The following is a 13603-nucleotide window of genomic DNA, read 5'->3' on the forward strand; positions in this document are numbered from 1 at the left end:
CTGCCTCGGAAAAGACCAGGTGTCTGTAAACTCCGCCATGAAGACACGTGGGGAGCTGGTTGTTTTTTTTATGAGAGGAAAGAGACTGGGTTCTGATCACCGACAGAGAGAGAGGGGTGGGGGGCAAAAAGTTTGCAGACGGAGCCTGGGAACTGTATAAGAAAGCTAAAGAATGCGAGGGGGAACGAGAGAGAGCAAGATGAGACACGACGGCTGGAAGTCGTTTTTTATTAAAAAATCCAGTGTTACATTTCTCTCCCCGCTGGAAGGGAAGAAGGTTGTTGTATATATCTCTCTGACTGACGCCCGCGGGGCACCATTCCCCAGAATTCCTGTGACGGATCTTGACATCCCCGACTGTGACAGAAATGGGGACTTTTCCGAAAACAAGAAATGCTTAAATGTAAATATAAAGGTGTGGGGGTCTCCCCAAGTGTACCGTGAGAGGACATTCGATTCAAGGAGATTTGATTTTAACCGTTGTGTTTACATCCCATCCTTTTATACCATACAGTGTATCTAAACGGGATTCTTTGACTAAAGCCCCTTTTCCACATGGAACCCGTAAGATTGCTGAATAATAAATATCCTGAAAGGCAGTATTTAGTCATTCCGGCATAGCCCCCTTTACGGAAAGGTTCCGTATGGAGTCAGTGTCGGTCATTTTCAACCTGTCCTACAGCCTCTGCCTCCGGACAATGAACGTTCTCCACCCGTTCTCCCTCTCCCTGTCCGCTCGCACCCTCTCCAGCACCGTGCCGCGGTGCAGGCGGCGGCCAAGCGAAGCACTCGTGCCAGATGCCCCCGCACCGCATCCCTGAACTGTGAAAGATACATCTAGGTTCTGAGTGGCATTTTTAAGGAGCAAAATAATACAATTGAAGAATATGAAGACCTGTCTCCGTAGAGACTGGACGTGTTTCACTTTCACGTCTTTGTAGCCGAGCTCCACGGTTCGGCCCGGCCTTTACTTTCTTCCAGAAATCAAATATATATATATATATTAGTATTTGTATGAAATAAATATTGGTGAAAACCCGTTTTTTGTGCTTTATTTGGATTTGGCTCCACCCCTTCTTTACAGAAATGTTACTGCTTCAATGCCCACATACTTCCATTCACAGCTGTTCCGGCAATTTGCTGGAAATTATACTACTTCGAGAGAAGATTTATGGAACGACTTTTACAGAACATCAAGACCGGCTTCCATTCCCACATGACACCATTATGGAGCATTGCCAGTAGATTTACAGCGTTCAGTGCAAGTCGGAAAGGGGCTGAGGAAAATGTCAAGTGTTGACGTGGTGTAGCACAACCACACCTAATATCCATTTAAATATATGGATATATATATATAATATATAGACAGTATACCCGGTTCCCCCCAAGTGCCATTCCTAAAGGGTTTTTTTTAACCTTAACCTTATTTGTCGATCATTGGCACGGTCACCGAAGACTGCGGTCGCAATTGCAGCTCGTGGGCGGCAGCCAGCGGAAGCTGTTCTCTCAATACTTGATCAATTTAAAATATTCTGATAACAATCCCTTGGCCTGAAGGTTTGGATCAAAATACCAGAGCTTTCCTTTAACATTATACTAATATTATAATGGTGTACTGACATCATTTCCTGTGGGCATTGAGCGTACACGTCCACTGTGTCAAAGCAAAGCAACGGCAAAACAAGTCATTTAAGTTGCGCTTGGGTCAGGACGAGGACAAATATGGATCCTGAGGCCGGACCAGTTGAGAACAACAGATCTATACTATTTGTATTTGATCAGTAGTCTGTTCGAAATCAGCTTTTAAAGTTTAGGCCTAGCTCAGTACTTGAATCAGCCAGGAAAGCGGTGCTGGTCCATTAACCGTCGCGATTGTGTTCATACTGTCCAGGATCTTTGCGGACATCACTCCTGCGACACCCTGGGCATGGCGGATGTGGGAACCATCTGCTCTCCAGAGAGGAGCTGCGCTGTCATCGAGGACGACGGGCTTCACGCTGCCTTCACCGTGGCTCACGAGATCGGTGGGCAAGGACACACTCAAACACGCGGGCCAACACGCCCATTCCACCGCATGGGCCAACTCACACAGCCTTCTCTGTTTGTCTTTTTGTGATTCACTCAATGCAACATTCTCCTGTCAGTCAGCTGAGCCGTGAGTGCTCCAAACATGTTTGCTTTTCTCATTCCACCTGCATGATGCCATGACGGCTCCCGTCCCGCACGCCAGATCTGCCCCTCTAATTTCTCTCTCTACCTGACACTTCTGTTTCCAACCATATCGATTTGGTCTATTGCCATTCCTTCACCCGAGGTGTTTTGGTACTCAACCCTCTATCTGTCTCTTACTGTCTGTCTGTCTGTTTATCTATCTATCTATCTTATCTATTGTTTTTCTGATTGTCTATCTTCGTCTCTTGCTCTCTCTATTCTCTGTTTGTTGCCATTAACACCTCCAACATCTTCCAGTCTCTCTGACTCCTTCTCCTTCTTGTCATGTTTCTCTAGCTCGAGTCCTCTTGTTCTCCTCTCTCCCTCCCTCTCACTCATTATTCCTCGCAGACACACACATTTCCTGTGGGGATTTCCTGTGTGTATTGTGTGTATTTGCGACGACCCAGTCTCTCACTCTCTCGTTGCCCCACCCTCCCCCCAGGCCACCTGCTGGGTCTTTCCCACGACGACTCTAAGTTCTGCGAGGAGCGCTTTGGGGCCAGCACCGATAAACGGCTCATGTCTTCCGTCCTGACCTCCATCGACGCCTCCAAGCCCTGGAGCCGCTGCACCTCCGCCACCATCACCGACTTTTTCGATGACGGCAACGGTAAGAGTCTTGTGGGGTAGCCAGAGCTAGCAGGCAGTGGGTGGGGAGGATGGGATGATCCATTTCACACATGGGCATTAGGGATACTGTTCCCAGTGCTTTATCTCAAACATTGCCCTTCTAGAATTAACACTAGATGCCATCAACTGTATATGAAATGGACAGCAGATGGGAGGCGGGGCAGCGTTTCCATGGTGACCTGTAGTGTATGCAGACACACCTCTTTGCCAACCGCCCACTCAACTGGAGGCTGTCAATGAGAATTGGCAATCAACCCATCACCAGGCCTGACCACATCCCCTTTGAACATCACCAAATAACTTGGCCTTGCCTCCATTCACTGGCATTGGGTGTGAGCGGGGTTAAAAGTTGTAGAAACAGCCAAAGCCAACACAAGGCACTTGACATTTCTTGGCTTCAATATTCAAAAGCAGTTATGCAGTCTTGCCATATACTCATGGTTTTCAATCAGGTGTGCACTGAGGCTTGGCAACGTCCGGTGCTTTTCTCACATTTAAAGCAACCAACGGGTTATTTTGTATCCGGGAAAGATGACCCAGTAAAATAGATATCGCTAAATAGGAAGTTTATGGAACTTGAGACATTGTGTTGCTGCAGACATCTTAATAAAAAATATTTTCTCTTAATTTCTCTTTGCGACCATAGCTGACTGCCTCCTGGACCCCCCACGCCAGCCCCTGCTGGGTCCGGAGGAGCTCCCGGGCCAGAGCTACGACGCCGTCCGCCAGTGTCGTTTAGCGTTCGGCCCGGAGTACACCGTGTGCCCCGGCATGGATGTGTGCGCACGGCTGTGGTGCGCGGTGATCCGCCAGGGCCAGATGGTGTGTCTGACCAAGAAGCTGCCCGCTGTGGAGGGAACTCCATGCGGCAAGGGGCGCATTTGCCTGCAGGGCAAGTGTGTGGATAAGACCCGCAAGAAGCACTACTCGGTAAGAGGGCGGAAGGGATGGATGGAGAAGCTTTTCCACTACAGGAACCATCACAGGAACCATGAACTTGATTCCCTCTAATGAACTTAGGAGCTAAGTCTGGAACTTATGCTTTTATTCACCGTGAGCAACAACTTGATCCCATTTGGATGGTACCTGGTCCCACAAAAGTCCCCGCAACTGAGGTGGTACTTTTTGGGGGGTCAGGAACCATTGGGGCTGAGTTGGTAGTACTGAACAACGCGGATTGGTCAAACGCAAGCTACGTGATTATCGTCGCCCACACCAACCACCATTTTTAAATATCAGTAAACAGCTGATTTAACATTCAATCCTTCTCTTTGGCTTCTTAGTTTTCAACTTGGCTACCTAATTTCGAACCAATCAAGCATTTTGCATCAGCTTCTGCTGAACTCCATGGTTCCTCTATGCTGTGGAAATGCAACCAATCATTTTTTTAGGCACTGCTAAGGTTCCCCTTTCAGATGGTCCTGGATCTTAATGGTTCCTCATTGTGTTCCCCTGTCCTGGTGGAAACGTGGCTAGAGGTTATTTTCATCGAAATTCAAAGTTCTGGGTCAGTGTCTTATTATGGCTCACGAGGTGATTCTTCACAGACAACAATTCCAGGGCTGAAATTCACCAGCTCGTCAATGAGAGAGAAAGACAGAGAGTGGGGCAGTGAAACAGACCAAGTTCTCAGGGAGGGAGGGATGGACAACGAGAGAGACAATTAAGGATGCGGAAAAAAAGCGCGTCAGGGGATCCGTGTACGACTTCACTGGGCAGCGTGAGCTATTTGTGTCACTAAAGATTTCTGTTACTTGTCATCCCGTCCTCATTTAAACGGAACTAATTTCAACCGAGTTTGATTACCAAACTTGTGTTTTGGTAGGCAGTCGACACAGCGCAAATGCACGTGCGCAACTGTGTGTGTGTGTGTGTGTGTTTGTGTGTTTGTGTGTGTGTGTGTGTGTGTGTGTGTGTGTGTGTGTGTGTGTGTGTGTGTGTGTGTGTCTGTGTGTGTGCGTGCGTGTGTGTGCCCGTGTGCGCGTGAGAGTGAGAGACTCAAAGAGGAGTTGAAAAAGAATGTTTCCTTTGTGTTTATTTGTCACATGACATTCGGGGGCCTCTGACTAGATTGTTGGCAGAGGAGTGGAGGAGCAGAGTCAGCCAATCCTCTCCACTCTCTTCCTTCTCAACCTCTCGTACGACGGCTAGGAATAACACAAAATAACCTTTTTTAAAGACCATCACCAGAATGGGAACAGAAAGAGGAAATAAGACTGGAACTACCCATCCACGGGATCTTGTTTACTGTTAGCGTGCACGAGGGCTATGATTGGGAGATTGGGATTGTGTTGGTAAAGCCCCCCCCACCTCCAAAAAAGCCCTGTAAGTAAAAAAATATGTATCCACGACCTCAAATAAATGCACTTCATCCTTTCCAGAGCTCTACTGGATAACCAAAGAGAGCACTGAAACAATCTTGAGCTTTTATTAATCAAGTTGAAAGGCGGTGCGTCTTGATCACAAGTCCGTCCGAATTTTGTTGTGGACTGATTTCCCGGGGGAGTAGGTGTGTGTGTGTGTGTGTGCGTGTGTGTGTGTGTGTGTGTGTGTGTGTGTGTGCGTGTGTGTGTGTGTGTGTGTGTGGAGAGGCGCGGGGGCTTTTTTAACATGACTTTAATGTCTCTTCACATGTCATCTTACTGTATATGACACACCCAATGCCTCTCCTTCCTTCCCTCAATTCCTCCCTCTTGCTTTCTCCCTTTGATACTTTTTGTCGTTCGGAATGTCCATCCAAAACGAAAGGGGGGGGGGGGGGGGGGGGGTTTCCTTACAACACGTGTCTTGGCCGGCTGCCGACCTGATAACTAGCGTGTCTTTTAAGCCCTAATCGTCCCCCGCGACGTCCCACCCTTCCTCCTGTGTCCCCTCTGCGCCATTTTTTTCCCCTCCACTCTCTGATCTCTCTCTCTGTCTTTCATTTTGCGTACCCCGTTAACGACCCTTTCCCGCTCTCTCTCCCTCTCTCTCTCTCTCCCTCTCTCTCTCTGCCCCGCTCTTTCGTCCCGCGCCTCCCTTCTCCCAGGCGTCCAGCCACGGTAGCTGGAGTTCCTGGGGTTCCTGGGGCACATGCTCCCGCTCCTGCGGGGGCGGAGTGCAGTTCGCCCAGCGCCTGTGTAACAACCCGCCGCCGCGCAACAACGGCCGCTACTGCACCGGCAAAAGGGCCATCTACCGCTCCTGCAACGTCACACCCTGCCCCGCCTCAAGTAAGTGCCGGCCAATGCAAAGGCACAAGCCAGGCGTTAGTTCGGGGGCAATAAAACCTCACGGGGCGGTTTCACAGACACAGATTAGGCCTAATTTTAGAATCAACCCCACTTTTAATCTGGACTAACTGAAACGGAATTTGTCTTTTAGGCAAGAGTTTCCGTCAGGAGCAGTGTGAGTTGCGCAATGGTCCCCAGACGGATCCTAAGGGCGTGAAGACCTTTGTGGAGTGGGTGCCAAAGTTTGCTGGGATCCTTCCTAAAGATGTGTGCAAGCTCACCTGCAGGGCAAAGGGAACAGGATACTACGTTGTGTTTTCTCAAAGGGTAAGTTTTGTAAGAATTCCTAAGAATTTAAAGTTCTATTAAGTAATATTGACATAATCATGTAACATGATTTGCAAGAGAAGTTCCCTTATGTACTTGTATGCATAATTATGTATAATTATATTTAGTTTACCCATAGATATACACAAGGAGTTATTTATAGTTTGTATGTTATCATTGCAAAACAAGTCAAATCCCTGGGCACTGGTTGCCAACGGAGGGAGATTTGTATCACCACTTATCTCACCTAGTTGCCAGTGCAGTTCTAGACGATCCATGTGCCAAATTAGGCTGTTGAGGAGGTCTGATCTGCCAGTGCACTCACGGAAAACCAATTTTCAATCTGGTTCACCTGCTAGAGCTGTATTTTATCAAATTGCATAATTTACTCACAGTATCAGTACAGCCGTATTTCAATACCCCGAGGTTGGGTTGAGAGGAAAGTACAGACTCTGTGATGAAACAATTCATAATTTCTACCTAGCAATGTCTAGGTTAGGTAGGTAGGGTTGGGGTTAGGTACTGGAATCAAAATTAGTAGGGTTAGGGTTCAATAACTTAAGGTTAGGGTTAGTAGGCTTAGAGTTCCGATGCTGTGCTTTTATTTTATTTGTGTAGTTTGTGTTTCAAGATAAAAGCACAGCATTAGAGGTTCAGTCTACTCCAAAACAATAGAGAGATTTTTGAAGAAGTAGATGTGGGCATTTTTGATCGGGACCCAGCAGTTGAGAACCACTGGTGAAGGGCCCAACATCGACCTACAGCACTACAGTGTTTGCCTTTAAAGCATGACTTTAGTTAATGCATTGTTTAGAACTGCACTAACTTGCTGGGGCTCTAGAGATGTGGTATTGACCACTGTGGCCTGAAATGATGTCGCTCTTTAAGCAAACAACGGGAATAATGCTGATGAACTCTTGTGGCCCACGCAGGTTGTGGACGGGACCGAGTGTCGTCCCTACAGCAGCTCGGTGTGCGTGAAGGGGAAATGCGTGCGAACCGGCTGCGACGGCATCATCGGCTCCAAGCTCCAGTTCGACAAGTGCGGAATTTGCGGAGGCGACAGTACGGGCTGCATACGCGTAGTGGGCAACTTCACCAAAAAGAGGTGAGGAAGAAGACACATGCACCGTGTAAATGTGTTGTGACTGGATCGCAGAACACGCCCCATGTCCGTTGAAGTCACGTTGACTCTCGAAACAACCCGACAGCACAACCTGTCGTTACTCGCGTTTGAATAGTTGACTGAGCTGTGGGGGCGGGGTCTAAGGAATCCAACCAATCAGGATTTGAGCATCATGAATTTTAAGGATTCATGCTCAGTCATCCTGCTGCATTCTCAGACCAGTTCCAGTTATTGGTGATATTTGCTGAAACAATGGAAACTGCTACTATTACCCTTGATATTTCGAAGAAGATCATGTTCTCATGTTTTAGTAATTTAGTTTGATAATATTGCTAAAGGTTGATGATGAACCACCATAAATTATAAAATAGATTTTGTGGAAAAAAGTGATTTTGAGGAAAGACCTCTTTAAAATGTGAAAAACCTGAGTATATTGCATTGACAGCATCAACTCTCTCTTCGCTGCCTCCTAACCATTTTCTTTCCCTTTCTCTCCTGACGTACAGTAAGGGCTACACTGATGTGGTGAAGATCCCTGTGGGCTCCACGCACATCAAGGTCCGCCAGCACAAGGCCAAGGACCAGACACGCTACACCGCCTACCTTGCTCTCCGCCGCCCAAGCGGCGAGTACCTCCTGAACGGAAAGTTCATGATCTCCACCTCCGAGACCATCATCCCACTCAATGGGTCCGTGCTCAACTACAGTGGCTGGAGCCAGAGGGACGAATGGCTCCACAGTATGGGCCCCGGGGCTCTCAGAGAGGCCTTGGTGGTCCAGATCCTGGCCACAGACGCTAAGCAACCCCTAGATATTCGCTATAGTTTCTTCATGCAGACGCAAAGGAACACCCAGCAGCTGTCCCCAAACCCAAAGTCTGCTCTGTCGTTCAGCAGCACAACTGTCTCAACCACAATCAGAACCACCGCCACTACATCCACCACCACTACATCCACCTCTGCCATGGTCCGCCACCCGACCACAGTCCCAGGTCCCTCCACCCCGGCCCCGGGCCCTCAGTGGGTGACGGGTTCCTGGATGGGCTGCTCCAGGACGTGTGACACAGGCTGGCAGAGCCGCACGGTGCAGTGCAAGGACCAGCTGGGCAAGCTGTCCAAGGGCTGCGCTCTGAGCGCCCGCCCCTCCGCCTTCAAACACTGTCTGGTGAAGAAATGCTGAGGCAGCAGGCCCAGGGAGCCGCACATTATAGGCATTGCGAGAGGAAGTCAGAATCTGTTACTCTTTGCACTGCAAAGGGTCATAAGTTTCCTGAATGTGGGACCTTGAATAGGACAATACATTTCAGTTTGTGGAGCCTTGAAGAGGGTCGTGAATCTGGGCAAGAAGGGGCTGGACCAAGCTCACAAACAGGAGACATATTGGCTTGAAAATGTTGCAGACCTGTTCCCGTGTAGCAGACCTGTTCCTGCCTTGACCCAAATGCCGGAAGAACACTTGATATTTTGCCATATAATTGGCAAAACAGCTCAGACAATTTCCGGTCCCTGGTATCGCCGAGGACTTGAGTTGCATGTCTATTACATGTGGAAAACTGTTTGTCTGTCCGGTCCGCTTCCTTCTCTGGAGGCTTAGTGTGTATTTCCTCTGTAATGGCATGTCGTGTGATGCTGTTCTTTTATGCTACTCCGTGTGTGTTGTTATCATGTGTTGCCGGGTGCCCATGTGACACTCTGTTTTTCCTTAATCTTGTGTGTGTCCTTGACAAGAACCCGAACCAGTGGGAAGCAGTTTTTTTTATCGCTTCCTTGATGTTGGCCAATCACATCCCTGCTTCCACTCTGTATGCCCCATCGTGTTTAGTTGGTCTGACCTGCTGTCGGGACTAGAGGCTCGGGGCGAGGCAAAGAATGAACAAAAATGTAGCTCCCATGGCGGCAGCAATAGAAGCGTGGGGCGCGGGGAAAGGAGGGAGGAGACAAACCTTACAACTATAAGATTGAAAAGGGGCAATAAAACAATGGCACTCTTTAATCTTGATGGAAGTTAACGATGGCCTAAATGACATGAACATGGACTTCGGAAATGCTTGACATAGTGTGTGTGTGTGTGTGTGTGTGTGTGTGTGTGTGTGTGTGTGTGTGTGTGTGTGTGTGTGTGTGTGTGTGTGTGTGTGTGTGTGTGTGTCGTGCCTGAGTCTCGGGGTTATACATGTGAGTTTGCATTGTTGGGTATAGGGTTGGGGTGCATGTGTTTGTCTGCATGTGCATATGTGGGAGTTTACATGCGTGTGTCAACTTGCATGCATGTATTCATGCACCTACACCTTATATGTTAATCACACATATTTCCCATTTTCATGTGTAACAATATATTATTTTTTTTTTATCTTCTGCCTCCTCTATTAGGTAAACCCTTCACTAAGTATGTGAAAATCATTATTTCCTTTCCCGTTCTCTGTGGCTATCTATGTCACCATCCATCTGCCTGCCTGTCTGTGTGTATGTCTGGCTGCCTGTCTGTGTGTATGTCTGGCTGCCTGTCTGAGTTTCTGTCTGTCATACTCTTTGGAAAATGAAACCTCTAATGTAACTGTGAGTGTGCCCTGCGTCATCCCAATGACAGCAAAGGGGCAATAAGAACACGTTCCGTTGGTAATTCACTTTTGTTTCTCTTTCTGAGCCCCTCTTTCCTGTCTCTCTTTGTTTTGCGTTCCTTCTCCTCCACCTACCTGTCTTTACTTTTTTTTTTTTTTCTGTTGTTCTCTTCTCATCACACAGTCAACTCAAATGCAAGATCTCCATGTTTATTTCAGTCAGTACAGTCAGCGTGGACCGGTACCGCTGGAGCAAGCGTGTTCAGTCTCAATGAAAATGAAATGGAAAAACACCTGCAGAGTATGTCTGACCCGTGTCTGCAAATGTTTACATAAAATACTTTCGTTAATTGATCCCCCCTCACATAGGCCCAATGCAATTTACAACAACAAATACATTTTATCCAATTATTACATCGCGCATGGACGTCCAAGTATTTCAACGTATTTATTCAGGCACGCACACAAACACCCCACACGCTGTGTAAACATTTCGACACCGAATGTACACACGTAAACATGCAATATAGGTAGTGGAGAGAGAGTAAAGCTTGTGTTTGAACACGTAAGTCTTCTCTTTCTGTCTGTCCTTCTCGATTTCCTTCCTTCGCAAACACCAGAAATCCCCCAACATCATAAACACACACAAACACACCACACACACACACACACACTCTCCTACTTGCTTTGACTGACAGTAACACAGCACTGAACTTGTAATTTATTGTTTGTACAACTGATATGTTTGAATTTGAAAATTTAAATAAAAGAAATCACACGATGCATTTATTTATTATAGTAATTGTGTATCAAATTACTATTTAACTTAGGAATATGACTGTGCAGATCATTCCGTTGTAAGAAAATAGTGTTGTTTGTTTGTCTGTTTTTTTATAGTCATTCACATGAATATATGTACATAAAAATCTATATATTTAAATATCTCTGCTTCTGTGTCGTTCATTTTGTCCCGAAAACGATGAAAAGCACCAATAGTTGCTCCCAACATATTGTCAAATTATCTAAATTGAGGTGTTTGATTTTGTAAAGGTCTATCCTAACCACCAGCCAGAAAGCTATCGGCCCTCAGCACCGAAACAATGAAGACATGGCCTCCTTCCCTGGAAGTTTGCCTCACATCGAATGTGTAATCGTATCCGACAGTCGGATCCGCTTTGTTCTTGTTGTTGGTCGTATTCGTGGGAAGCAGGCTGAAGTGTCATAAACAATCACATCATCACATCATATCATCATATCAAATCCCCTTGGGTGATATCAATTGCTCTATACAGCAATTACACCGATAGCATGCACGTTATAACTCCCCCATCACCTCCTGAATTTTCCAGCACAATGCCAAAGCATTTAATAGCCAAAACCCTTGTTCATGTATCATACATGCAACATGCCAAAATAGAACATAGAACATTGATTTCATATTCAATTTTGAGGGGATTTGCTATTTGCCTTCTGAGATTTTGTGTTGCGCGCACACTGGAAGTCACACTTACAGTTCACGGGGATCCGTGTGTGGTATGTAATGTGTTGTTTTGTCAGAAGTCCCGGGTTGAGGAAAGCTCCTTAAGTCTGACGTCAGATTTAAATAACCGTGGTCCATTTGTGATGTGCAGATGTGGCCGATATGACATAAACACCAGCATCACGCTTCATCAAATTCCTCACGACCAGCTTTCACTTCTTGCGAGTGATCGATCAGCGCATTGTTGACGGAAACCCGGACCCCGCCACCAAAAAAAACCCCACTGTGGAGCACAAATACATTGAACGGCCGTTTCTTGAAATGTACGATAACATATGGAGGCTTTTTTAAAACTAAATAATCTCTCTGATTACCACTTTATGGTCTCATACATCAGCCAATGAACTGCAAGCATGCCTGAGTAGCCATCGGAGCTACAGGCTGCGGGAAGGCGATAAATCACACTACACACCAAAAAAATATGAGCCGGCGCCCGAAGACCAGTTTCACCGTGTCAAGTCTCGGTCCCAGTTGAATTATCGGGACACTCCTGCCCCCCTCCGGCCGGGGCCCTCCAGGCCTCTGGTTTCACGCGTACGTCAGATGCGATGCTGTGGTGCCGCCTGGCGACCGTTGCAATGATAAAGCTGTTCAAGTCCAGAAACGTTCCTCGACCCAACGCCTCCACCTGCTGGAAGACACGCTCACAAGCTGCGCCCCGTTCAGTTTGACAGGCCTGTTGCGTTTTTAAGGTGGTACGCCATCTAAAGGTGGTATGACGTTTTAAGGTGGCACGGCATTCTCTCGATAGTTGCCCTTGCCATTGTATTTGTCATCTCGGAATGAATAAAACAAAAACGAATTGTTCTTGAGAATAATCAGCACCCAACGGTTGGGTCGAAGGTCCACACGTACACAGGTAACGGGTAAATGTGGAAATCATGATAGGAACAAAAGCATTTAAGTGACTGTTGAGAAAGATTCTATAGGGGTTTGTTTTTTCTTTAAGATTTGTTATAATCTAACTTTGTTCCGTTCGTGCAATTCCACGTTTTCTCTTGTTTACTGCGTTCGTAATGACACTGTTGCAAACTCCCTGCTGAGAGCACAACGTGTGTCACACTTTGTGAGGGCTTTGTCAAGACAAAGCGGATCTTTAGATGGTTTACCAATTCTGCTTTCACGGCGAAGCTCCAGAATAAGCCCACCACTGCTTCGCGTATTGGACAAAAAAAAAAAAAAAAAAAGCGCAGCGGGTCGGGGAGGGCCGTGCGCGCACGGAGAGGCGCACCTTGTGCGTAAAAGCGCTCCGCCCAGAGAGCCCCGGTCCACCTTAAGAACCCACCGGCCCCGTTCTGCTCGGAACCCGGCCACGGTGCTGTCTGGTATCGCTCACTATTCTCCATCAGGTGCCTTTGCAACTCTCCTAAATAAACAGTAACGCCGAATCACATTTGGGGACGTGCTGTGGTATTTACACAGTAGATTCATAAATAGATTGATATAGATTCCCATCCAACGGTCTATTTATACTGCAACAAACACTGGCGACCATAAAGCCACACAGCCCCCTGTCATAGCCTCTTAATTTATTTTGTCATGTGCATAGAATCACACTTCATTGATTCTACGTATGTTTTTTTTATATAATCCTCTTTTGGGTTTTGGGGATCTGTTTTTTTGGCCCTGCTCTTGAAACTTTTTTATGCCTGTCGTCTGCACAAGTGAAACCCTTCTTCACCAAGAGGCATTCCTTCTATTTGTATATGTATGTGAAACTGTGGGCCTACTTGAGCTGACTGAACAGATTCTGCCCCTGAGTCATTCTCATCGAAGTTAAAACCTACAGAGTTCTGATGAGCACCAACTACTTAACCCAACCCCAAAAAAGGCGCACTTCATAATGATTCATTATGACGCGTTTCGGTTGCGCACGGGATTTGGCCCCGCACATATCAAAGGGTCCCGAGGGGGAGTGGGAGTGGGAGTGGGGTGGTCCCACGAATGGGCTTATATAGGCGGACCGGCTCCTTCGGGCTCCATCAGACTGCAAGGAAAGA

At 47.1% G+C, this 13603-nt stretch overlaps 1 protein-coding gene across 1 annotated transcript in view; it reads left to right on the top strand.

Annotated features, from left to right (window-relative positions):
* adamts5 (ADAM metallopeptidase with thrombospondin type 1 motif, 5 (aggrecanase-2)) overlaps positions 1–10978 on the top strand; it is a 19832-nt gene extending 8854 nt beyond the window's left edge. The window contains exons 2-8 of the mRNA XM_080022061.1: positions 1892–2024; positions 2657–2824; positions 3491–3774; positions 5873–6056; positions 6208–6383; positions 7316–7491; positions 8016–10978. Of these exons, the coding sequence (XP_079878187.1) occupies positions 1892–2024; positions 2657–2824; positions 3491–3774; positions 5873–6056; positions 6208–6383; positions 7316–7491; positions 8016–8688 (1794 nt within the window). The 3' untranslated portion in view covers positions 8689–10978. The remainder of the gene's footprint in view (positions 1–1891; positions 2025–2656; positions 2825–3490; positions 3775–5872; positions 6057–6207; positions 6384–7315; positions 7492–8015) is intronic.
* The last annotated feature ends 2625 nt before the right edge of the window (positions 10979–13603 follow it).

Source organism: Zeus faber (assembly GCF_960531495.2).
Source record: "Zeus faber genome assembly, chromosome: 2".
In the NCBI taxonomy this organism is placed as follows: domain Eukaryota; kingdom Metazoa; phylum Chordata; class Actinopteri; order Zeiformes; family Zeidae; genus Zeus; species Zeus faber.